Here is a 26,275-nt window from a genome sequence, read left to right as displayed (position 1 = left end):
GTACCATCTGAACTTGACGTTGTATCAGCAATACTAGCGCCGCTAATATATCCGCTGTAATACTCACCAGGTTGGGCTTTGTTGATGCCTGATTTACCTTCTGATGAGAACAAGTAACATCCACTTCCTCAGACAATCCGTTACTCGACGGTCAGGTTTTTTTTCTCCCCCTTCATCGACTCGCTTGATGACGGAGGATGGCGAGCTACCCACACACCACCTGGTGGTAGGAAAAAGAGACACTTTCCACACAGGAAAACCAAACGACACTTTCCACACAGGAAAACCAAACGACACTTTCCACACAGGAAACAAAATAAACTCTAAGGGAGTATCTAAAGGAAAAGAACAATTCTCCCGTTGCTCTTGGACTTTTGAACTACATTTAGTTTTGAAGTATTATTATTTCTTTGTTGGGTTGGGTTTTTTTTCCCGTCCTTGTTTCTTTTGAACAAATTATTTTTGTTTAGTTTGTTTGTTAGTATTATTATTATTATTATTATTATTGTCATTATTATTATCATTATTATTTCTACTGCAATAAATAGCAATACAAACAAAGCTCTTCGCATCAGTTGCATCAATTATCCACCCAATCATGACTCCATGCCGTACCTATTTCTGATTTTATAAAGTGGTTAACACTAAGCCCTGCAGTCAGACCTGCGCACTTAATAAGAGCGTTACACTTGACCTTGTCCCTCCCCCTCCTGTTTCTGTTCTCAAAGTCAAACCTTCCTGCGGCTTCCTGCGGCTTCCTGCGACCCGCCGGGGTGGAATGTTATGGTCCTACCGCATCCCAACATTTCCAAAAATAGCAGCATCCAACTCTTAAAGCTGAAAATAATTCAGCCTTTATTTTATTAGGAATTTTAAGATTAAATTTTTTTAACATCTTAAAAAACATATTAGGAATTTATTTTTCTAACTTCTGATTCTTCATGATTCTGATGATTAATCGATTATTCAATTAATTGGGTATTCTGACAATTAATCAAATTTAACAATTTACCAGATCAATCGATTATTCTGACAATTAATAAATTATTCTGGCGATTAGTTAAGTTCCAAGTACAATACATCTGTCAACAATGAAGTTTTTTTTTTTATTTTAAATGTATTTATTTTTGTACAGTTTGAGTGAATTACTGCTCTGAGTGATTTGTTCTTTCACCAGACAGCCTGTTTTCTAGTTTTTATTCTCCACTTATCGATTAATCGAATACTGAATTAGTTGATGATTATCTCAATACCCGATTAATCGCGATTAATCTGCTTAATAATTTCAAACCCAAGCCCTTTTGGTTATATTCATCTTTGCCATTCTCACACAGATGAGCATCTGCATCTGTTGTTGAATATATTCCATCTTGTCTGATTTATTTTTGATGCCATTTCTGTAAAAACACCACCAGCAGAACCCAGCAGAACCGAAACGAATACCAACTCACCACGTTACAGAACCGCAGGGATTATTCGGATTCTTCCATCTGAATGTCAAAGTAACATTTTAGCAAGTTGTGATTCTGTTTTGTTTCTGTCACTTTTAAATTCATTAATGAAATGATTATTTTTCAGAGCTTTTAGTTCTCATTTGAGCTTCAGCAGCAAATTAAATGCAGACAAGCGAGTAGCAGCACGACGGCGTTTATGAAGAGTCGGAAATGTTAACGATCAGGACATCTTATGAGGAGAGCGAGTATTTTGGAGGGGAGTAACGTGGAGGTTGAGGCCGGTAAGGGCGTCTCGCTGCTCGGAAGCCTCTATAATTAGCCCGGCGCTGATCAAATGACTTAATGGGTTTGTGTGAAAACAGCAGACAATTTCAGCTCCGCGCTCCAAGCTGTGCTCATATCTCATCACACTAATGGGATACTCTGGAGAGCTTGATTGCTTTTTATCTCTGATCAAGATGCCCGATAGAGGTGTGCAGCTGCAGCATTCATTAAAAAAAAAAAAAACGTCCTCATCTTTGGACAAAATTATGCAAAACAGAAAAAAGGGAATAACGACAAAGGACAGCGCTTTCACTCTTCTCCCTGACGAGTCATATCCTGTGGATGTGGAAGAGAGCGGGCTCATAATAACTCCGTTCATATGGTTATTAGTTAGAGCAGCGGTGTCCAAACTGTGGCCTGGGGGCCAATTTATGGCCTCTGGACTGATTTTGTGCGGCCCCCCCAACTACAATTCAAAAATGATACAAGTTTGGCCCATAGATGCCAAACTGAATTTGTAATCAGGGTAAAAATTGTTGCCAACATAATTTACTGAAAAGTCGACTTTACTTGACCCAAATCAGTTTTCATTCTTTCTTAAACTTGACTAAATATAGCAAACGTTTCGAAAGAAAGCGACCTGCTCTTACCACTGAAAATAAATTTATTCAATAGAGCCCAAAAGAAACTGAAAACTAGATGTCTTTCTTTTTATACAGCAAACACACAAAATTAAAGTGGCAGTAAGTTCCTGCCAAAAAAAACTCAGAAATTTTGAGAATAATCTCAAAAATTTGTTAGAAAAAATCCTAATCTTTAGATTAATGCCAGATATTTTCTACAAAAAAAAACTTGAAAATTTCTGAATTTTTCTAGAAAATGTCAAAGTTTTCTAGGAAATTTTATAAATTAATCATAAAATTTCTGAGTTTTTGGCAGTAATGTACTCTTTTTCTATCTGCAATGGTCCTGATGCACCGTCATAAATTCCTTTTCAAGTTTTGAACATATTGAGCTACTTTTTTTTTTTTCTTGGCCTGCGAAGACTTTTGAGTCTACAATTTTGGCCCACATATAATGGATGTCCAAAGTGTGGCTCAGGGGCCAATTGTGGCCCTTTGGCTGAGTTTGTGCGGCCGCCCAGCTGGACCTTCAAGTGGTATTGAGCCATATTTAGTTTTGTGCAATCTTGGTTAACATCTGCTCTGCACTGCAAAAACACAAAGTCTTAGCAAGTATTTTTTTTATCTAGTTTCTAGTGCAAATATCTTTATCTTTGAATTAAGACAAACTTTTCAGCAAGATGAACTCAATTCAAGAAAATAACTCCTGGATATTGGTGAAGTTTTATAGTTCGACTGGTAAATGTCACATCCTGGGCTTGAGTTTTCTTGTCATTCCAGTTTGTTTAGATATTGCTGAATATTTTTAATACTCTCTCCATATTTAACTGTGATTTTATAAGAGAAACTCAACACGTTCGCCTGTAGATGAAACGATCCTGTGTGTCTGTCAGCGTTTTCTATTTCAAGCAGCTTTAATTTCCCTCAGTCTGAGAAAACTCTTGTTTCTGCTCGTTTCTTCCTCCCTAAATTACACAGCGCACAAAACATGCCGAGCTTATTGCCACTGGGAGGAGATCTGCAGCCTCCTCATCTCACACCAACACCTATAATTGAACAAAATGTGGCGAACGAAGGAGGAAGCTTCAACGTAATTAGGAAGAAAAGCTCAGCGGAGACATTTCCATCTAGTTTTTTAATGATAGCGTACAAACAGCCGTTGTGTCTGTTTGTCCCACATGAGCCGACCGAGGGGGTCGCCGCATCCTTGGCCACCTTCTCCTTGAGAAAACGCTGCATCAGGCAGACTGCTAATGGGCAATAACACATCCTGATCACCGCCAGGAGCAGAAACAGCAGCAGCCGTCGCCTCTCTGGGGGTTTTCAGTTACACTGCAGTGCTTCCATCTTCTGCTGCTCCGACAGAGTCATCACTCCGCCCACGACAGGAATAAAAAGAACAAACAATAATGACCTCCAGGACAGACGGCGGCGCATTGGGGACGTTATAGGCCGGGAAAAAAGGAGGACATTTCTGTCCAAAAACTCAGAAAGTTTGAGATTAATCTCAGATATTTTCTAGGAAAAATATTTGAAAATGTTTGAGCTGGAACGTTGAAAATTTGGTAGAACCCCCCCCCCCAGAAAATTCCTGAGTAATCCCAGAAATTTTCAAGAAAAAAGTTTGAAATTTCAAAGTTGCAACGGTTGAACATTTTCAACTTTAGAGTTAAAACTGACTTGAAACCAAGAAATTTATTACATTAACTTCAAACTTTCTGAAAAATTTCTGGCACATTTTTTCCACTTCTGAAACTCAGAAATGTCCTTGTTTTTTCTAGAAGACTTCTGAGATTAATCTCAGGAATTTTCTAGAAAAAAACTGGAATTTGAAACTTTTGAAACTAATATTTTTAATAACTCAATTTCTGAATCTTGAAAAAATGAAGAAATTTTTAGCTCAAACTGTTGAAAATTTGCTAGAAAATAAGAACATTTTGAGATTAATCTCAGGAATTTTCCTGAAAACTTTCTGAAGTCTTAGAGTTTCAGAAGTTGACATTTTTTACTTTAGAAAATTTCAAATTTTGAAAGTAAGAAATTCCAAAAACTTTTTCTTGAAAATTTGTGAGATTAATTTAAAAATTTTCTGAGTTATATTTAGAAGATTTTTGACGTTTGGAGATGTAAAAAAAAAATCGAAGCTAAAAACATTTTTAGATTTTTTTTGTAGAAATTTTTAAAAATTAATCTCATGAGTTTTTTGGCAGAAATGTGCTCCTCTATATGTACGAATTAAATTCAGTGAAGTTAATCCTACTCAAGTAAGAATAGAGATACTTAATAAAATAAATTGAGTAAAACTAAAAAGTACAGAGTAGCATAAGTACCTTTTCTCCAACAAATAAACGTAACTCTAGAGTTGAGTAATTTATCTTTATAGATAAATTAGAGGATTGTGTAAATCGGTGGAAACGCCTCGCCCCGTTCTGAGTCATTAAACTCCCCAGAGCAGCAGCTGCACACCTGGACAAGACGACCAGGTGGGAACAAAGTCCGTTCTGCGCACGTGGCCGACCGAGAGAGGCGGCGGTGCAACCAGCAGCAGAGCAAATATTTTATTGATGGAACGAAAACCTGAAGGAGCCGAAGAGACTCAGAGAAACAGTGAGAGCAGAACTGATGGAGTTTCACCCGGCGACAACAACACACAGAAAACAATAACAGCAGGGACTGAAGGAAGGGTTTTCTGGAGGTTAAAGGACATCTGCTGAACGGTGAGCGAGGAAAGAGACGCAGGAAGGCAGCAGGCGACGGATTCTCCAGAGGAAGAGGAGAGGAAAGGAAAAGGAGGCAGGAAACAAAGAAAGAAGACAGGAAACAAAGAAAGGACAAACTCATTGTTAAAGTTGACACAAAAGCTGTTTTGGGCACAGAAAGAAAAAAAAAGAAAAACAAGTGAGGAAAGAAAACAAAGATAAGGGGATGAGAGAGAAAGGAAGGATAAGAAGGGTGTAGAGGAGGTAGGACACAGGAAAGGAAGGACAATTTGAAGGAAAAAAAATATAGGATTCAAGGAAGAAACGAAGGAAGCCAGGAGTGAAAGAAAATAAAAGAAACAACCCGAGTGAGGACATCAGGGAGGGACGAAGGACAGAAGGACGTGAGGACATTGGAGCAGGAAACTCGTCCTGTGAAGGAAGCGTGCTTCATTTTTCAGGAGGCGGCTGAAGCGATGTGCAGCCATGGATGAGCTGATGTGAACCCGCTCACTCCTTCCCCACCGCGAAGGAGGAAGAAGAAACTAAATATGTCATGAGCTGCGAGAAGATTCACAAAACATCCGCAAACACACACGCACGCGCACACACACACACACACACACACACACACACGCACGCACACACGCACACATACAGATAAACTGGAGAGATAATTGGAGCCGATGCACAGCTGGGAGACAAAGGCTGCCGTCATGAGAACAAGGACCGCCTGATGAGGCCGCCATCTTTAAACCCTCAGGATGAGGCGAGAGCGCCGGTCGATGAGACGCTGCAGGAGGCGATGTTCGATTTCATCATTAATGCTCCTGACAAGAGTGTTAAGGCGAGGCTACGACGAAAATGACCAGATTACGAGAATAAAGTAGGAGGAATACAAGAATAAAGTCGTATTACAAGAATTTTGTTGAAATATAACAAAAAATAAGAGAATAAAGTCGCATTACGAAAGTAAAATTATAATATGAGAATAAAGCCGAACGAAAATAAAATCAAAATGATGCAAGTCATAATATCACGAGAAACTAGAAACGTTGTGCAAAAAGTAAAATACGAAATAAGTCAAATTACGAGAGTTAAGTCGTACAAAAATAAAATCAAAAAGACAACAAATTAATATCATTACATTATATTTGAAATATTAACATTCAACAACTTGTTTAGAGAAGCTTGTCAACTAATAAGCAATTTCTCCTTATTAGAAGATCAATAAGGAATATTCTGCTCTATTACAGGAATAAAATAGAAATTGTGCCAGAATAATGTTGCAATATCATAAACAAGTTATTTCAAACATGTAAAAATATATTTTTTGTGTTTTCAGTAAAAACACTCAAGTTTTATAGCAAACAAAAGGCAAAATGTCTCAGCATTTATTTACCAAAACCTCCATAAATTTGCTTCAGTTTCCATCTTTACCCAGATAATCTCCACAAGCGAATCTATGGCTTCTAAAAGTTTGCAGCCTTATTTTTTATCTTTCTGAACAATTTAAATGCTGTTTGATGCAAGAGAGACAAAAAATATCCAGATTATTTCCTGTTTTATCCTGATTTTCTCTGAAGCAGCTGCTGCGATCCTGAGGGTTTACTGAAGCAGAGTTTGTAATCACTGAGGGAAACTAAATTAGATTTATCTTAAACACAAACTTCAGGTTGGATGAGGCAGAGAGGAGACATAAAAGCAGCCAGATTACAGATTAAAATCAGAAATTCATTCTTGGTGTCGATCGGATCAGGCCGATGTCGGCTGAGTCACCGGTTTGAAGGCGGATCTCCTCCGCTGGGAGTGGAAAACAGGAATGAGAGGGGAGTATCAGGGAGCTGGGATTAGTAGCTTTCTCCTGGCAAATCCATGAGCCGCCTGCGCTTCTTGTTGCTAAGAGGATTCAGAAGAACGACCCAACGACGGGAGCGACGCTTTGGGCTCTAATCTACTGATTCAGGAGGCGGAGAGGCCGATTCTGCGCTGCTGCAGAACAAGCCAAGACCAGGAACAGGAACCCTAAACATGGAGGACAGGGGCGCTCCGATCGCAGATTACCGATCTGAAAAAACCCCACCTGCCAATGTTACGACTTCTCAGGAATAAACTCAAGAAATTATGAGAATAAAACTCGTGTTTAAAGTCATAAACTTATGAGAATAAAGTCATAAAACTGTTGCCATTGATGCACCAAAGCATAACCTCTGACCTTTTGTAAGATTGTATTAAACTAAAAAAAGAAAAAATTCAACTGACTGTTGCAATTCTAGACTGACTACACTGCAAAAACACAAATATCCAAGTAGACTTAAAATAAAACAAAACTAACTCATACGTAGTTTTTCTGCAAGATATAGAATCTTGTTTTATGTAAACAATTCCTTAGTATTGATTAAAAAAAGTTCTGTCAGATTATGACTTAAAACATGGGAAAAATGTATCTTCATCAGTAAAATAATCTGACAGTGTCACTAATACTTTTTCATTAATATCAAGGAATTGTTTACTTAAAAAAGCTCCAATATCTTCCTGAAAAGATACTTGTAAATAATTTTGTTTGTATTTTAGCTGACTTTTAGATCTGGTGATTTTTCACCAAGTCAAGAAAGAAAACCAGTCGATTGATTAGTGAAATGTAGCTTTTTAGCTTGATCATCCCTCCAATAGATACAACACATGATGAAACAAAATGTGGTTTTAAATGTTTGCAGATATTATTATGTTTATATGAAAAAAAAAAAGCAGCTGGGAGGATTTGTTTTTCAAAACTATTCAGCAGAAAAATGTGATGTTATGTTGCATAAGAGTCAGAAATGTTGGAGCTAATCCTCGGCAGCTTAACTCAGCACAAAATAAAATGTGCTGTCTGCATTAACCGTTCCAAATGTTCTGTCTGGGCCGCTGGAGCCGCATGCCTCAGAGTGATGCAACCGCATGGTTGACACCAGACTCCATCCCGCAGAGATCCAGCTGCTACAAGAAAGCCAGATTAAACTAAACATCAGTGGTTGTTGCACCGTTTTTGGTTTTTTTAGACAAAGAAATCCAGCACAGATGCTCACATAGTTGAGCGTTGAAACCTCCAGCTGCAGAAACAAAAGTTCAGGCCGGTCTTCACAGGTAGCAGCCATAACCAAACTGTTTAGGCAGCTAAAGAAGTTGGATCGATCTCAAACCGAAAAGCAGGAACTACGACAGGCCGAAGCTTTACGGCGCAGAAACATCTCTGCAGACAAAAGCTGGATATTTTACCAGCTTTTCTGCGTTTTCACACCTGATAGTTCGGTAGATTCTAGACCAAAGTTGCAACATTTGCTACATTTTCAGCTGCTGAGGTTCGCTTCCACGCTGCACTGAGTCAAACAAACCAAACTAGTTGAAAAAGCTGTTCCCCTCCTCACCTGTGGGGGCGCTGCATCAAAAACCTCATGAGGACACAACATGAAAACCATAAATATCGAAAAGAAAAGAAGACGTATGAGGAGAGAGTTTGAAAATATTAAAAGAAAAGGTTAATTTATTAGATACATTGAATAAGAATGTGGGTAGTAAGCGCATACAAGTCATTATTCAATTTTTAAAGAAAACCAGATTATTTATTTAGTTGGTATAAGTGTGTGTGTGTGTGTGTGTGGATGCATGTATGATGCGGTGGAGGCAGTAATGCTACTTCATGATTTTTTCCAACCGCTAAAAACATAAAAATCTCTGAAGACATGAGTGCAACTTCCTTCTTCATGAAACGGAAATAAAATGGAGTGGCATCAGATTTTAACATCTGTTGTATTTGGTAAAAAACCACAAACTGTTTTTCTTCCCAGATTCACACATTTGATTTGGTTGCATCTAATCTGCTTTCTGCTTTAGGATTCACCCTTACGTTGCGTTCACACCAGCCCTGCTTAATCCGCTTTAATCCGACTCCAGTTTGTTTGTAGAAAGTCTGATTTGTTTGTGAAGGTTTGAATCTCTAACCTCGGTCTCAGCTCGGTTGAAGTGAACTCTGGTGCAGTTCGAATGCATACGTGAACCCCAGGTGGACTGGAGACCACTCCGAAAGCAGGAAGTGGACTACAACACAAGGCATTCTGGGTAAATAAAACCAAAACAAACAAACTAGTAGCGCTAGCAGGAGAAATGGCTCATGGTCTTTCACCAAAGACAGAAGAGAAATCCTACAGACGCTAAAATCTGACGCTACTCCATTTTTGTTTACATTTTGTGAAGAAGGAAGTTGCGCTCAGTGTCTTCTTCACTGGTTTTTGATGCAGCGCCACCACAGGCGAGGAGGAGAACTGGTTTTTCAAAGAGTTTAGATCGTTTGCAGTGTGAAAGGGAACCAAACCAGCTGAAAATGTAGCAAATGTTGCAACTTTAGTCCCAAGTGAACCAAATCTATTGGACTATCAAGTGTGAAAACAACCTAAAACTTAAATTTGAGCTTTTCTTTTTTACATTTGACACAATCAGACATGCAACTTTGTATCCCAAAGCCTCCGAAATATCAGATTTTTTTCTCTTTACAGTCTCCAACTCTGAGCCGAATGGCTGCCATATCATTAAAAGGAAGGAATGCATAACCTTGGAAAGTAAAAACAAAAGAAAAAAGTCTCATTTTTGATACAATCAAATGAATTTGTATCATACAGCCAACAAGCAACGTGGCTTTTACACCATTTTTCATTTCAGGAGAGTCCGCAGCGTCGACCTGGAGGTTTGTGGCCTTTCTGAAAGCGCAGCAACACGGATTTTATTGTGGACGTAATAATCAGCATCGCTGCCTCCAAACACAATCTTCACCTCCACAAAATGGCTGAGCCGCTAACTTTTCTATTTTTTCGTAGTGGAAGAAGCTTGATAAGCAGAGTCTGGAGGAGACATCTTGTTGAAAATGTTTGTCACGTTTGAGCAGAAAAAGGATTGTGTTTGCCCTCGGGTGGGGGCCGTTTGTTGTGGAAATGGCAGCTTTGTTGCACCAAGACACACGTGAAACTCTGCAAGAGTCTGCAGTGATGAGGCAGCAGGGAAACAGGACACTGAGATTTTATTTGTTAATCAAGACTGAAAAAAAAGTATCCATTTCCCCAACTTGTTCCCAGCATCATAACTATTCTATCAGTTGACTATTTTAATTATTTGCTAACAATTTTTGCTTCTTTATTCCACTTTATCATTAAAAGAGGCAAAAATAAATTGAAAACAAGGTTGAATGACTCACTAATGTTAGATTGTAAAGAAATTTGAATATTTCCACTTTTATTTTAAGGGGATTTTGACAAAATCCTCTTAAAAAATTAACATCTCTATGATATTTTACCACAGCAACACGTACCAAAGTTTGAAGGGTCACTAATTAGCATTGAATTAGCGTTTTGATATCCATTACATCACTGCTTTTTCTGTAATTTGACTAAAAAAAAGCTACAACTTGCGAGTTTTATAACGTCACACACTCCAAGTTTAAAATATTCACAAATAAACATTAAGCTGCTTTCCGCCTCAACTTTCACCGCCGTGTGTACATTTTTCCGGTAAAATGTTGATATTTTCCTCGTCTAAATGAGCAGAAAACTCATTTAGCAGAACGTTTCCTCCACAGAGTAGAACAACAATCTGGCAAAATGTGTGGGAAAACCATGGCACCTTTTGAGCTCCATAATTCAACCATATTTTACAGCAGCATCAACTTTCAAACTTCAAATGGTTACTGAATTTGTATTTTGATACATTGGATCTATTTCTACACAATAACATGTTTATTTTAGATTTAAAAACATATTGTTCAGCTTTGGGTGTGATAACTCTGACAGAGTAAAATATTCAAAGACATTTTATTTGCACTGATTGCAGTTTTCTGTCCGATCACCGATTTTTAAACAGCCTGGCTTGCCGAATCGGATTCTGATCGATACCGATTGTTTTGTCTGAAAATGTTAACAAAGTCAGCAAGTGAGGATGACTGTTGTTAACTGCACAGGTTCAGACGTGACCTGAGATCATAAGATGACAGATATGATCGTAAACACATGAAATGTTGACATTTCTGCCCTTCAGAAGCTTCTGCGCCTCACAGCACCAAAGCCGCTATCTGACTGAGGCTAAAATGTTTGTTTATGTTGCTATCTGCACTGCAAAAACACAAAATCTTACCAAGTGTTTTTGGTCTAGTTTCTAGTGTATCTTAGTACACTTGAAATAAGACAAAACTGACTTACAGTTAACATAGGAGATTGTTTTAAGTCAATAATTCCTTAATATTGATGAAAAAGTTCTAGTTCCACAGGCAGATTATTTCACTAACAAGACATTTTTCCCATGTTGTAAGTGAAATAATCTGCCAGTTAACTAGAACGTTTTCATCAATATGAAGAAATAATTTACTTAAAATAGGCTACTCTAAGTAAAACACTATAAGTTATTTTTGTCTTATTTCTAGTGTACCAAGAACTTTGAAACAAAAAAGACAGACCCCCCTGTCCGGACCAGAGATTGCTGCACAGTCAATAGCTGCGTTTGCAAATTTGTCAAAAAACATTCGACAATTTTACAATTGTGGTGTTTCGACTGAATAAGAAACACAGTTAAAGTCACGCTGAATCGGTTGATGTGATAAGTCATATGGCGCCATCATTCTCCCCCCACTTCCGGTTGTCTTCTTCGTTGTTTTTTCCGGTAGTAAACATCGGATGTTGATCACTAGATTCGTGATGCGGAAAACAAAAGTGTTTCCATTGCAGTTTTGATCCAACAAAACGCTCCATCTTAGCGTAAAAACAAGATTTTTTTCAAATTGATGCGTTTCAATTAAACAAATTTGTTTTTACGCAATTTCATGGTAAACAGAAACGCTGTCTATTGATTTAGAGATTACATTTGAATATGACTAATAAATCAAACTAAAATGTGTCTGTGTTTGGACTGATCTGATTCTAAGTGTTAAAATGACATTTATTTATATAAATAAACTGAATTATGCAGTAAATAAATTGCCACCATCCATAAATGTATTATAGAGCCGACGTTAATCATAATTAGACACTTTTAAGGAAGGTGGCCGTCCTGGAGAGGCAGGTAAAGCCACATTTTGGACCAGAGGTGAAGGATTTCCTCTGTTCGGGGTTTATGATCCGCTGCAGAAGCCATTGTGTCCCCTGAAGGCCCCTCTGAGCGTCTTTCATTTGATCTCTGCAGCAAAACTCTGCTGTTATTCAACCTCCTACTATAGGACACCCCGGCCGCACATTGTCCACTGACTCGCAGACAAAACTGCAATCACAGCTCAGGAATGAGGCGGAGAATGACCTGGAAAGCGAGCTGATTAATTATTAAACCCTCCCTCGTAGCATTTTCTGATCTTAAATTAAACAAAAACGCAATAAGAAATCTGTACACAACAAACGGAGGCGATCAGATCGGCTACTTGTTGGCAAAGAGCCCGATCAATACAGTTCACATGAAGCGAGATAATGCGCAAATAAACGACGTGGTCGCTTATTGCTATGGCTCCACAGATTTAATGTGCTTTTAAAATCACAGTGATAAATCGGGAACATTTACCTCAATGTATCCGGCCAGGGCTGGAACCACAATGCCCAAAACGAGGGCAGAAATCGCAGGGACTGAACCCATCTTCCAGGCTCTCCTGATCCGCTGATCTGCTGGAAATAACTTATATCCCCCTCAGCTGTTCCTGCGCGCAGGCGTCCGCAGGAGTCAAGAGCAAACAAACCAGGTCCCGGGATATTTCAGGAGTTTTCCCCCCACCCGGCTCAACCAAACGGGTCAAAATAAAAAGGTTTCTGCTTGTTTCGGACCACGGAGCTCGACTGGAAAGCACCTCGGTGTCGGACTGCTGTGGAAATGTGGGCAAATTGTGGTTCCTCTCTCCCTTCACTGCCTCCTCCCTCGTTTACGCCTCCCCTCTATCCGAGCTGAGCAGCTGGAGAGGGAACAGCGCCACCAGGCGGCCAGCGTTGTAATCTCACTGACTTTTAAAACGGCCCAACAAATAATTACAGCCGAATATGCAAGAATTTACATTTGCTTGAGTATCTTCTTCAAAATTAATGTACTTTTAGGAATATTTTTACTAAGTTGTACTTTTTACTTTTACTTGAGTAATTTTATTTTTATATATCATTACTCTAGTGAGCAAAATTTTTGGATTCATTAACTTCACTGAATGAAAAACGAACAAGTTCTAACCAAAAATTCACCAGATGCAGAGGCACAGCTGCAGTTTTAGCTAAAGTGTCACAAGTTTTTTCTGAAAGAAGCTGATTTGGAAACTTTTTTTGGCTGATTTTGTTATTTTTTGTTACTTATATGAATTGCTGTCATTTTGGTCCTTAAAATATCAAAACGATGGTTATTGTGGTCCATCTGATCAGATTTTCTGAGCATCAAACTTGCTTCATGGAGCTTGGTAAATCGCATCGAGTCATTAGCTTTTCATTTAGGTGTTTCTGCTGAATGGTCTTAAAATAAAAGGCCTTAAAAACATTAAGCTACCTTTTAAAGGAGAATTATTAAATTATCATTTTAATACATAATAATACTACAAATTATTGTTTTTTTTTTACAATAATTGTACATTAACCATAAAGTTATAAAGAGTTGCACATCACTTTCTTCTAAAATCAACTGTCACTTAATAGTGTGTGAAGTGTACTTGCTATTTGTGTTTTATTAACCTAGTGTTGCTAAAGTCATTGTTTACATTCGTTATTACAATAAAATGTTACATCTTAGCGCCCAGAAGAGTCCAATTAAAGCACAAAAAACAAAGTTTTCTGTATTTTAGCTAAGCTAAATAAAACAAATACTATCTGTTTCTCATTTAATTTCACTTTTGGCAAGGCTTAGCCAATTATGAAACCTTCGTGACACAAAAATATCAATCTATCCTGTATTTCTGATATTGAGTTTTTTTTAACTGCCTTATGTCCTCTCCTCATGCTGTATGACAATAAACTTATGCCCTCATTCAGCCTTGTTTTTATTAGTTGCAATGTTTTTATTTAATTTCACCTTTATAGGCAAGAAAACTGCATTTATATGGCTTCATTCAGACACAAGGCAAACCAAAGTGCTTAACAGGACGTCAAAGGAAACACAATCATAAAAAAAAAAAAAAAATTCCCTTCTCACCCTCTGCGGGGGGTCTCTTTCATCCTCTGAGCTCGGGTCCTCTACCAGAGGCCTGGGAGCTTGAGGGTTCTGCGCAGTATCTTGGCTGCACATTTCTGGACTGAGATGTCTGATGTTGTTCCTGGGATCTGTTTGAGCCACTGCTCCAGTTTGGGGGTGACTGCCCCGAGGGCCCCGATGACCACAGGCACCACTGTGGTCTTCACCTTCCAGGCCTTCTCCAGTTCCTCACTGAGGCCCTGGTATTTCTCCAGTTTCTCATGCTCCTTTTTCCTGATGTTGTAGTCATTCAAATATTATAAATATAATATATAATATAAATATTTGAATGAGTGTAATGCATTCAAATATTTCTGCACATTTCAGGTTTCAGAGATTTTGTCACTAAATGAGAGCAATTCATTATTGCATCATGAATTTCCCTTCGGCTGCTCCACCAGGAAGTCTGATGACGACCCTCTAATTTGCTGGATATTCTTTATGAAGGTTTATTATTTCACTTCTGCAGCTTATTTAAAGCAGACATGTGCTGAATTGCTCAGATTCCAGTTGCTGAGTTTCTGGCTGCTTTGGGAAAATTCAGCTCCTAGTTAATGATGTGATTGTGCCTCAGGGAAATCCCTGGAGTTATCTGAAATAAAGTCTAGAACAAAAAGGAAAGGGAAACGTACCTAATTTCCCTTAGTAACATCAGCTCCATAAACCCTCACAGCATTGTTTTCATGGGTCTAGTTATGATTTTCTTTATTCTTGATGAACCATTACCCCATTTATTAATTTAATTTAATTTATTTATTTTGTATCTGTGAGTGTTTGGCTCCCTTTAGTGGTTACTTTGAGAAACTAGGTCATGAGATTTCTTATCACCTTACCCAGATCTTTACAAAAATATACTACTCAATCTTGGATATTTTAAAATGATTACTAAATGTAAATATTTGCATTGTTTTTACTAATAAAGCTGTTCTTGTAAACTATAAAGTTAAACTCAATTAGTTTTAGCTGACAAAATGTTTTTTTTTTTGTTTGTTTATATTGACCAAATTTGGAAAATGGAGAAAAATCCAGTTGTTTCTAAATATGATCAATAGGCGTCAGAAAACTGATTAAACTTCAGACTATTTTGTACCATTAATGTGAAAGGGATCTTTTTACAAATGAGTCACATACATAAATTAAAATCAGATGGATTTTTACACTGGAAAAAGTAAAAATCTTACTCACAGTAACGTAAAATGTGATTGGACAACGTCAGGGTTTAAATTTTCTGATTGGCTGTGCATGTGGCTGAAATTTAAAAATTATGTCACACAGTTTTAAGAGAGGTAGACGGTAGCTTTAGTGCGAAAGCAAAAACACTTACCGTAATGAAAATATCGGCATGACTGGTCAAATATTGATTTAAAACCGGTCTATAGTGCCTTTGCGCCAAAGTTTACAGCCACCAATCAGATACCGCGCTCTGGCGTGTTGCTAGGTAGATTATGTTAATATATGCAATGCAGCCATCTCTGCAGCTACCATTCTGAGGTAAGAACAACTTGTGCGTTTTCGACAAAATGTAAGAATTCATGGGATTAAACAGCGATCAGGTCTGTAGCTCGACTGTTCAGAGGTGTTTATAGTGTCGCAAATTAAAATCTCGGTTTGTTTTTGCGGATATCCTCCGGCGGATAATATATTTATTTTGCGTAGGTCTCTTTGGATGTAGCTGTTGTTGTTAGTCCCACCCAAAATGGAGCCCGTTCTTCCTTGTTTCACGGCAGACTCGAAGGGCTGGGCTCAACTAGAAATGGGGGACGGGTGGGTTTAGCCAAATATTTCGGTCCTTAACGGTTTAAAAAAACCCGTTTGCCTCAAAGCGGATGATGAGTGGAGTTTTCCGCAGTGTGATAAGTGGAGTTAGGCGGACTGCCCGGCCTCCGTGCGGGGCTACACGGCCGTATTGCTGGCGTTGCGGCGTAGCAACTGCCCGTGTTTCCACAGCGCTGCTTTCTGTGGTATGGTCCGGTTGGGACCGGCAACCTGCGGGGTTAAAATAGGGGGGAATGAACATTTTATTGATTATACCAAGTGGGTTTATGAATGAGAGGAGAGAATTGGTGTTTTCCGTTTGGATTTGCGGCTGTGTTTTTAGATTCCTTCACCCGGAGCGGCCTGCGGATCACCGGCCTTTTTCTGTGGAACGTTCCCCCGCAGAGAGGCTCATGTGGCGGCTCTGCTCACGCAGCTTCACGCAGCTTTATTTTGGCAATCCCGGCCTGCCATTGGATCAAAACTGTGGCTGAATGTCACTAGTTATCAATAGCATCACATTACATATATTTTTAATAAATGCATATGTAGTATGTTGTCCCACATCCGGGCTAAAACAGAATAAAATAAAACAGAATAAAGATGATTACTTTCCAGAGCTTTCTATGAAAAAAGTATTGGCCCCCTCACTGATTTCCTCTGGCATGCTTAAATATTTCAGACCAAACTCCAATCAAGCCCTAAACCTCATCAAATGTTTGTCCAGATTTCCTCCCAGTCTTCACAGAAATGTTTTAATTCTGTCACATTTGGAGGTTTTTAAGTATAAACTGCCTGATTTAGCTCATTTCACATAATCTAACTCTAGACTTTGACTAGACCCCCTCCAGGACCATCACATATTCACTTTGAATATATTTTATATTATTGTACTGAATCATAACCTCAATGGAGTTAAAACTTTTCAGGATTTTCTTGTGAAAACTCCTTTCATGCATGTGCTTTTTAAGTTATTTTGGCCTACTTCATGATGTCTGGCAGGTTCTGTTAAAGTGATTTGTTGGTTGAACAGCTCACACAGTAACTTGCTTTGTTTTTAGCTTCTCAACTCTCCAAATATGTGGTTATTTAAGTTTAATTCAGGATTTAAGAATTACTTTTCCACACAGGGCCTGACTAGATTTATTTATGTTTTTTCCAGTCAGAAATAATATCATGTATAAATATGTTCTTATTTGTAGTCAGGTTATCAATATCTGATTCTAAATTTTGCTTGATGATTAGTAGTAGTCTTACAAGAAACCTGTCAAAATAAAATGTTCATCCGATTTATGTAGAGTTGAAACGATTAGTCGTGATGAAAGGATTATTGAAGTAAATCATCTACTAATTTAGTAATTGATTGTTAAGTAGAGTATGCAGAAATTAAAAGGTAATTTGAACATTACCCTCAAAGCAATAATAACTGTACAAAAATATATACATTTTGCATTTAAAATGGGGGGGAAAACCTTTTTGTCTGTAAATTTGCTCTGCCAGAACTCTTCAAGAGGCAGTTTTGAACAAAAAATCTGCAAACAAAGATAAATTTAAATCTTCCTTTAGAAATCCGTACTTAATTACCCAGCTATATTTCAGGTAGTTTACATATTAATAGAAAAATTCATAACTTGGCAGAGGAATCTTTTAAACAACTGCGTTTTCTATGAGTTAGTTATCTTTGACAAAGAAAGTCTGGCAATGTGAAATAATATGATCTAAAATCAGTTTAGTTTTGTTTTTTGTGACAGTGTTGTAGAATAACTGGTGTGTATGTATTTATTTTGTACTTTAGGCATCCCACGCTGTCAGGAGAGGAGCGTGGCGGCTGCTGAAGGGCCTGGTGCTCCGTAGCCATGGAAACCAAACAGGAGCCGTCGGCCGTGTGGAGCCAGACCGTCAACGACGACTCAAACAATTCAACACAGGTATGAAGTAAACCTGCTCCTGAGGTGCTGGTTCAGTCACTTTCACTCACAGTGACAGAAAATAAAAACATTAATTTACTGCTTAAATGTTTCTAAATATTATCACATTGCAACAACAAACGCCATTTTTTGTGGGTTTTTGTTGAACCAGCAGAAAGTTTTGCACAATGATAGAGTGCAAAGAAAATAGTTGTGACTTTGTTGATTGCTGTTCTGTGAACAAAAAACTGAAAAGTGTGGTGTGCCGCTGTGTTCAGCCACTCTGAATTTGTAATCACACCTTTTGGTGTGATTACAGATGGAGGTGGTTTGACTAGGCCATTCTTCCATGTGAAAATACTTTGATCTGTAGCTAAGGCTGTTGGTGTTGTTCGGGGATGTCCAAAGTGCGGCCCGGGGGCCATTGGCGGCCCTTGGAATAGTTTTGTCTGGTCCTCTGACCACAAACCGACCTACAATGATGTATTAGAGTCATTGTAGATGGAAAAAAGGAGTACAATTTCGCCAACGAATTTCAGGAATTAAAAAAATAAATGTCTGAGTGTTTTTTCTCAAATAATTGAGAAAAAAAAAAAGTTGCGAATCACCTAATAGCTAAATTGGAAAACAACCACCCAGAAAGCCCAGAAGCAGTCCGCCTTTATCTTATCAGAACAAACGTTTGAGATTTTCTACAAGAATTTCAGTAAATTCATGTAAATTTAGTTTAATTCTTAGCAGATAAAAACAGTAAATTATTTTGTGATTTTTACTTTGATTGTTTGCAGTGAAGTTTCAGGGAACAGGAAGATAATTTTCTCATCTAAAAGTTGGAGCTTTGTGCTGCAGGTGCATTTTGAAGGCAGCGCCGTGACCCAGATTGTGTACAGTGGCGATCAGTCGGACCGGGCGGAGCAGCAGGTGGTCTACACAGCGGAGGGGAACTCCTTCACCTCTGTGGAGTCTGCAGAGCACACGCTGGTCTACATTCATCCTGCAGACGGCACACAGGTAAACATGGAACTCTTTTATTTACTAAAAACTGAAACAGAACTGAGACACTTTCACTCTTTCCTCAGACGGTGTTTTCTGATCAGCCTCAAGTGGCTTACATCCAGCAGGATGGCACGACCCAGCAGGTACGGCTGGTTCCACGTTTCTCTGACTCGCTGAGAGTTGCTTCTTTCACAAACAGGTTTTTTTCTTCCTCACCTACAGGTGACTGTTCTCCTGCCTGGTGGACAGAATGTGAATGCTGCCAATCTGCACGTTCTCAGTAACGTAGCAGATGCTCCAGCAGCCATCCTGGAGCCAGTTTCCCAGGTGAGCAGGCATTCAGGACTGCAGCTAATGAATGTTTTAGCTATTCTGTCAATTACTCTGGTGATTAATCGATTATTCTGAGGAGATATCGATCATGCTGGCTATTAATCAGAATAAAAATCGCCACGTTCTTCAGATTTTTCCCTTAAACACTCAAGCGTTTTTTACAATATTTGAAATGCATAAGAATGCAGATAAACGAGTAATCTAATTACTTTTTAAATTAGAAAATAAACATTTTATTGCCTAAAATGCAGTAGCTCTATCCCTACAGTGACCGGTTGGCCATTTGTAGCAAAGGATGCATCTGCAGCTAAAATAATATTCCTGACATCGACATAAGAAAAACTCAGCTCTTTCTGCTTGATTTAACATGATGTATTGATTATTTATTGGATTGCCAATTAATAACTGAATAACTAAAGGTGCTAATAGATTTTTTTTATTGTACCAGATTTTTTTATTCCTCAAATGCAAAATGAATCAGTTTTTTTAATTACAGCCATAATTTCAATAATTGATTAATCCGATTAATTGTTTCAGTCCTCGATACTTTTTTCTGTGAAAATGTTGATCTCAGCAAATAAAGTCAAAATGCATTCAGACAGAGTTTAATGTAATAAACCTGCAGGAGTTCAGGTTGTTTCTGTCATGTTGTCATGTACGTCTTCGTCAGATGTTCCACTTAATATCTCATTAAAACAAACATTTAATTGCAGCCGACTGTTGACTGTTTCTCGTAGGAGCATCTGTCCAACTCCCTGACAGACATGGCCGACATCGCTGAGGCCCCCAGCAGCCCGCTTGGAGCCACCGACTCCACAGACGACTCAGACGAAGTTGACGACGAAGACTCGGAGATGGACGACTGGGAACTGCGCCACCCTCCTCTGTTCGACCCTCATGCCCTCTGTGAGCGGAGCTCTGCGCCGCCGCCACATCTGGAACAAAAACATCCAGTTTGGTTCATTTCCTTTGTTTGCATCCGCCTCAGGGTGCGAGGAGTGCAACAGCTCCAACCCTTCAGACTGTCCGCTGCACGGCCCCCTGCATCCCATCCCCAACCGGCCCGTGCTGTCCAAAGCCAGGGCCAGCCTGCCTCAGATCCTGTACATCGACCGCTTCCTGGGAGGAGTCTTCTCCAAGAGGCGCATCCCCAAGCGAACCCAGTTTGGCCCTGTGGAGGCGCCGCTGGTTTCCCAGAGTGAGCTGCAAGACCACAACTTTAAATTAAAAGTAAGTCAGACGAGGCTGCGCAGCGTTCAGTTCAGTTATGAACGCAAACAACCAACTACTGTTGTGAGTTCAAGCTAATTCCCCCTGAGATGGTAAAAGAAGTCTCTAAAACTCCTAAAATACAGCAGAGTCCTGGTTCTGTTGAAGGCCGCAACTAACGATTAATCGTCAGAAATAGATTATTCTGACGATTAATCGATTTCTCTGACGATTAATCAGAATAAAAATTGCCACATTCTGCAGATTTTTCTTTTAACCACTTAAGCTTTTTTAATATAATATTAGAAATACATAAAAAAGATGCAAATAAACACATCCTTTAATTCATTTTTAATAAGAAAATAAACATTTTATTGCCTCAAATTCAATAATACAGCATTTCTTTAGTGAACGTTTGTTTTGTAGCGAAGGATGCATCTGCAGTTAAAAATACTTCTGACATCAACATGTGAAAAGCTGAGCTCTTTCTGCTTGAGTTAACATTACAGTGTTGGGCTGATCTGTTGATTATTTTTTTATTAATAAGTGGGAAGATTTTTTTTTACAGAATTTGAAGCTAAAAATGCTACTCGATGAGTTTTGGATAGAACATATTTGCAAGCAGAAGTTTCTTTTTTATGCAAAACATTTATATTTTTGTACAGTTTTAGTTTAATTCCTGCTCTTCGTGGCGTTTTTTTCCATCTGTCTACCCCAGTTAACGATTAATCGATTACTAATTTAGTTGATGAATGTTTCAGTAATCGATTAATCGTGGTCAATTTGATTAATCGTTTCTCACCATGTGTGTCTGATGCCTTGTTTCTCCGTCAGCTGTGCATGCTGGATGAAGAGAAGGAAGGAGAGAAGCCAAGCGACGTCTGGTTGGATCTCTCGGACGAGGAAAGCTGCAACTGGATGATGTTTGTGAGGCCGGCGCAGAACCACCTGGAGCAGAACCTGGTGGCCTACCAGTACGGCGCCGACATCTTTTACTCCACCATCAAACACATCCAGCCCAAGCAGGAGCTGAAGGTTGGTGAGCGCTGGGTACGAAGAAAGAAAAAATCACAAAGTCTTACTGATATTTTTGATATAGTTTTTAGTGCAGGTATGTTGGTGCACTTGGAAAAAAGACAAAAGTAATTTACAAATAACTTTTCAGCAAAATATAAGAGCTTATTTTAAGTCGATAATTCTTGAGTATTGATTTAAAACTCATTCCTAACTGTGGGAATTTATTGCTTTGTTTATCATTTATCATGAAAGATTTCTTATTATGGTAAGAATTTTGATTTATTAATGTCCTGATCAATTTCAGTTCCTGATGGTCAATAAAAAACAAAACTGACAGTGATCAGAAATGTTAGATTTGCTTTTTCCTCCACTATTTGTTCCTTGAGTGAATTAATAAATATCCGTAAAGGAGTAAATGGGAATGTTCTTCAAAAACATTCCCATTTACTATGTTGTGTTGCAAAAACACAAAATATTGCAAATATTTTCTGACTAGTTTCTGGTAAATATTTTAGGATACTTCAATTAGATAAAACTAACTGATAGGAAGCTTTTCTACAAAAATAGAAACTTATTTTAAGTCAATAATTTCTTTTTTAGTTCCACTGGCAAAGTATTTGACTTACACTATGGGAAAATGTTTTAAGTGAAATAATCTACTAATATAACTAGTACTTTTTAACTAATATTAATTAATTATTGACTTTAAAAAGTTCATATTTCTTGCTGTAATGTTACTTATGAGTTAATTTTGTCTTATTTCAAATGTAATAAAATATTTGCACAAAAAACTTGACAAAAAATGCTTGGTAATATTTTGTGTTTTTGCACTGCAGACGCTGCGCCATGCAGTCACAGAGAAACATTTACCTAAAAAGAAGTAATAAATGTATTTTATTTTCCATCATAATCTTTATTGCTATTATAAAATATCGCAGCAAAATGCTACATTTTCCAGCCGAACTTGTTTTGACATTTCTGTCATAGTATGAATGAACAAAAAAACATAAATGTATTTAAAAAGTTGCTTTTAAGTTGGTTTTGTTTTGTTGTGGAGATATTTTCACAGGAAACTAGACAAAAATACTTGGTAAGATTTTGTGTCTTTGCAAGATGAATGATGCAATGAGCCAAAACAATAAAAAAGTTATTTAGGGCTGTGATTTTAAAAAAAATATTTTTTCTGCAGGTTTGGTACGCCGCCTCGTACGCAGACTTTGTGAACCAGAAGATCCACGATGTTACGGACGAGGAGCGTAAAGGTGAGTTTTTCTTCCGTCTGGTTTCTGACGCCACGGCGGCTTGCTGACCTCCTGACCTCCGCCTCGCCTCGTTCGCCCAGCGCTCCAGGAGCAGGAGTGGAACTGGCCGTGCTACGAGTGCAACCGGCGCTTCGTGAGCTCCGAGCAGCTGCAGCAGCACCTCAACATGCACGACGACAAGCTCAGCTCCGCTTCGAGGTGGAAGCTTTTACTTCTCATCATGTTTCATTTATCTGTTTTATTTAGTGACGTCTACTTATCTCCGGTTTCAGATCCAGAGGCCGCGGCAGAGGAAGAGGCAGGAAGCGGTTTGGGACGGGGAGACGACCGGGACGGCCGCCGAAATTTATCCGTGTGGATCCAGCTGCAGACACCAACGGAGACAAGACGGCAGTAAGGGGACTGTTCCACCTTTATAGTGAGGAAAAACAGAGAGAAACAAGAAAAGTGAAGGAGAAAAAACATTTTGGAGAATCAGCTGAGGGAGGTAAAGATTAGGGAGATGGCCAAGAGGCCTTCTAATCTCACAGATTAAAGATGCATGAAGCAGCTCAGCGACATCAGGAAGCTACCAGAGATAAAGATGTTTCCATCGGGCCTTGAGAAGAATAGAAATAAGTTTTGGGGCAATTTTTACAGTTAAAAAATGTAAATAAAAACAAATAAATCACATTTTTAGTTAGTTTTTTTATTTATTTTTTTATTTAGATTATTCTATAAAAGTGCAACGTTTCTCTCCAGTCATCAGAAAGTAAAACATTAATTTAATAGAGATTTAATAGAGTAAAAATATTTGAGCTAATATTTTTTTAATTTTTAATGATTATGGCTCACAGGAAAAGACAAACCAAAACTGAGGTTTTAAGCACAGAAGTATGTAAAGTTAACAAATTTAAGAATATTGGAAACATTAAAATATAAAACAAATTAACTAAAATGAAACTTTAAAAAGCTGAGCAAAATATAAAAAATAGAAATACTACAAATAATAATGTATAAAAATAAAAATAGTGAGAAAATTTAAGATATTAAACTAAAAATAATAAAAATGAACTATAAAAACTAACAATATTTGAAACTAAAAATAATATAAAATAAAAAATAATTATAAAATTATAAATATTAGAACAAAAATACTAAAAAGACATTATTTTAAAAATATAAATATTTAATACTAAAAATATTATTAAAAAGCTAAAAATGAGTAGAAAATTAAAAATATTAAAAACAAATTATTTAAAAAAATAATTCAGATTATTATTATTATTATTATTATTATTATTATTATTATTATTATTATTATTGTTGTTGTTGTTGTGTTTGACCAGTAAAACTGACATAAATGGTGGTGATGGTAACAGCTTTGAACCAACAATAATAAATATATTTTAAAAAGCATAAAGATATTAGAGATGAAAGGTGGATTTATTTGTGCGTAAACGTCTAAACATCCGTTGCCGTGACGATGTTTCCACCAGGAGCTGCTGGATCTGACGGAGAAGCCGCTGGAGGAGGACGGCGCTCAGAACGGGCTGAAGGAGGTCGACACGGAACCGGAGGGCGAGGCCGGGACCGAGGACGAGGGCCCGCCGGACCCCCCCTCCGAGGAGCCGCTGCTGCAGGCCGACGCCGCGCCGCCCCCCCCCGACCTGACCTCTCCCGTGAAGGAGGACCCGGCGCAGAGCGGGCAGCCAGAACCACACCTGACCTCCCAGGACCTTCACCGCGCCAAGAAGATCCGGGTGAGACTCTGAGACTCTGCTCCCGATGAAGAGTCTCGCTTTCTGGTGCCGCTTTACGCTTGACAACGCTTTGTCTCTTCTTCCTCAATGTGTGCCTCCCTGTCAGGCGGACGAGCAGGTAGGCGAAACCCGGGAGAAACAAACATTTACTTTATGTAGGACAACCGGGACGGCGCACATCCTCAGCTTCTTGTTTTGTCTTTAAGCTGAAACAAAAACTCGCTGCAGGTTACCGGAGTGAATTTGGCCACACGCTCTTCAAGTCAAACGAAACTGATGGCAGCAGAAAACCTTCTGAAGGTGTTGATAAATGTTTGCAGAGGTCACGAAAGGTCAACCTGCTCCCACCACATGTAGAAAGTTTAAATTAATCTTGAAAAACAAGGGAGTTTCTGAACTCTAAAACTTGAAAATTTGCAATAAAATTTGCAATAAAATTTTTAGATTAATGTCAGAAATTTTCTAGAAAAAAAATAGGAAATTTTCTGAATTTCAAAAGTCAAAAATGTTTGACTTTTCAGTCTGAAATTTCAAAGTTTTTTCTGAGATTAATCTAATTAATTTGCTTATTAATCAAATTTTCTTAGCAATTTTTTGACTTTTTAAACTCAGAAATTTCAAAGTTTTTTTCTAGAAAATTTCTGAGATTAATCTCACATTTTCTGAGTTGTTTGTTCTGCTTTTGTTTTTAGGATTTACAAAGGTGAAAGGTCAGCTAACCTTTACAATGGTTGGTTGATTTCACTGCACTGTGCTTTGTTTGTATCGGAAAATAACTGAGAACAGAGATATTACGAGAATAAAGTCGAAATAATACGAGAATAAAGTCAGAATATTAACAGAACAAAGTCATAAAATAACAAAATTATGACTTTATTCTTATATTTAAATTTTTGTATTTTCTTACTGTTGCCCTAATAATCTGTCCCAGGTTTGTAATAGTTTGATAGTTTATGCTGGCAAAAAGTTTTTTTTTTTTCCTTTATAATTTTGAAGACATGAATACAGATTTTTATTTAAAATCATTGCGGCACAAATAAAACTTTTTGCTGCACCAATTTTGTTAGATTTGGGTAAAATGGTGGTGATGCAGTAACATTTCCAAAACAAAAGCAGCACAAATTAAAGTTTTATCAGCACAAACGTAGCACCGATTTCATTTGATCTGAAGGAAGTGGACCTTTCATGACCTCTGAAAACTGTTATCACATCTTTAAAACGATGGCGGCAAAAACAACAAAATGTTGCTGCCGGTTTGGTTTGGTTTGGTTTGAAGAATGTCCGGGGGTCGACTTCCCTCAGGTCTGCAGGTTTTGCTGCGGCTAACCTCCTGCTGCTCTCTGCGCCCAGAATGCCGCGCTGCAGCACCTCTTCATCAGGAAGAGCTTCCGGCCGTTCAAATGCACGCTTTGCGGCAAGGCCTTCCGGGACAAAGACAAGCTGGAGCTCCACCTGCGGGTCCACGGCCGCGACGCCTACGCCTTCTCCTGCCACTGCTGCGGGAAGAGCTTCGTGAGCGACGCGGCGCTGGAGGACCACCTGGTGGCGCACGCGGAGAGCCGCTCCTACTCCTGCCTCCTGTGTCCGGAGACGTTCGAGAGGCTGGAGCTGCTGAAGGACCACGTGGACGTCCACGCCGTGGACGGCTGCTTCAGCTGCCCGTCCTGCAAGAAGAGCTTCACGGACTTCATCCAGGTTGGTCTGCAGCCTGCAGCTCTTAGGAACCCACAGAGGAAATGCTTGTGACTGTGGACTATGGGTTGTGATTATCTAAGATTTTTGCTTAATTTGTTTTATGATAAAACATTTTATGCTTTAC

General features: G+C 38.5%; 2 protein-coding genes and 2 long non-coding RNA genes across 7 annotated transcripts in view; 3 read left to right on the top strand and 1 right to left on the bottom strand.

Annotated features, from left to right (window-relative positions):
* LOC106946790 (uncharacterized) overlaps positions 1-417 on the top strand; it is a 3,882-nt gene extending 3,465 nt beyond the window's left edge. The window contains exon 3 of the long non-coding RNA XR_001424827.1: positions 156-417. This is a non-coding gene — a long non-coding RNA (uncharacterized LOC106946790). The remainder of the gene's footprint in view (positions 1-155) is intronic.
* LOC106946788 (uncharacterized) overlaps positions 1-7,276 on the top strand; it is a 14,160-nt gene extending 6,884 nt beyond the window's left edge. Inside the window, exons 2-3 of the long non-coding RNA XR_001424825.1 lie at positions 1,711-1,714; positions 5,305-7,276. This is a non-coding gene — a long non-coding RNA (uncharacterized LOC106946788). The remainder of the gene's footprint in view (positions 1-1,710; positions 1,715-5,304) is intronic.
* LOC106946787 (amyloid-like protein 2) overlaps positions 1-12,944 on the bottom strand; it is a 64,337-nt gene extending 51,393 nt beyond the window's left edge. The window contains exon 1 of the mRNA XM_015031408.1: positions 12,604-12,944. Coding sequence (XP_014886894.1) covers positions 12,604-12,675 — 72 coding nt within the window. The 5' untranslated portion in view covers positions 12,676-12,944. The remainder of the gene's footprint in view (positions 1-12,603) is intronic.
* A 2,544-nt stretch (positions 12,945-15,488) lies between these two features.
* The window catches only part of prdm10 (PR domain containing 10), a 19,119-nt gene continuing 8,332 nt past the window's right edge, over positions 15,489-26,275 (top strand). Inside the window, exons 1-14 of one of the 4 annotated variants that reach the window (XM_015031403.1) lie at positions 15,489-15,726; positions 17,786-17,918; positions 18,747-18,908; positions 18,977-19,036; positions 19,116-19,220; positions 19,964-20,132; positions 20,215-20,456; positions 21,270-21,470; positions 22,642-22,714; positions 22,795-22,912; positions 22,987-23,107; positions 24,193-24,456; positions 24,563-24,574; positions 25,807-26,151. In XM_015031403.1, the coding sequence (XP_014886889.1) occupies positions 17,847-17,918; positions 18,747-18,908; positions 18,977-19,036; positions 19,116-19,220; positions 19,964-20,132; positions 20,215-20,456; positions 21,270-21,470; positions 22,642-22,714; positions 22,795-22,912; positions 22,987-23,107; positions 24,193-24,456; positions 24,563-24,574; positions 25,807-26,151 (1,944 nt within the window). In that variant the 5' untranslated portion in view covers positions 15,489-15,726; positions 17,786-17,846. Of the gene's footprint in view, positions 15,727-15,758; positions 15,789-17,785; positions 17,919-18,746; positions 18,909-18,976; positions 19,037-19,115; positions 19,221-19,963; positions 20,133-20,214; positions 20,457-21,269; positions 21,471-22,641; positions 22,715-22,794; positions 22,913-22,986; positions 23,108-24,192; positions 24,457-24,562; positions 24,575-25,806; positions 26,152-26,275 lie in introns of those variants that run through there. The other 3 variants (XM_015031404.1, XM_015031407.1, XM_015031405.1) reach the window with 3 other exon arrangements.

The sequence above is a fragment of the Poecilia latipinna genome, unplaced genomic scaffold, assembly GCF_001443285.1.
Source record: "Poecilia latipinna isolate Pla-1442-1.1 unplaced genomic scaffold, P_latipinna-1.0 Scaffold205, whole genome shotgun sequence".
In the NCBI taxonomy this organism is placed as follows: domain Eukaryota; kingdom Metazoa; phylum Chordata; class Actinopteri; order Cyprinodontiformes; family Poeciliidae; genus Poecilia; species Poecilia latipinna.
Note: the sequence above shows the minus strand (reverse complement) of the source record. Positions and strands in the feature narration are given on the sequence as shown.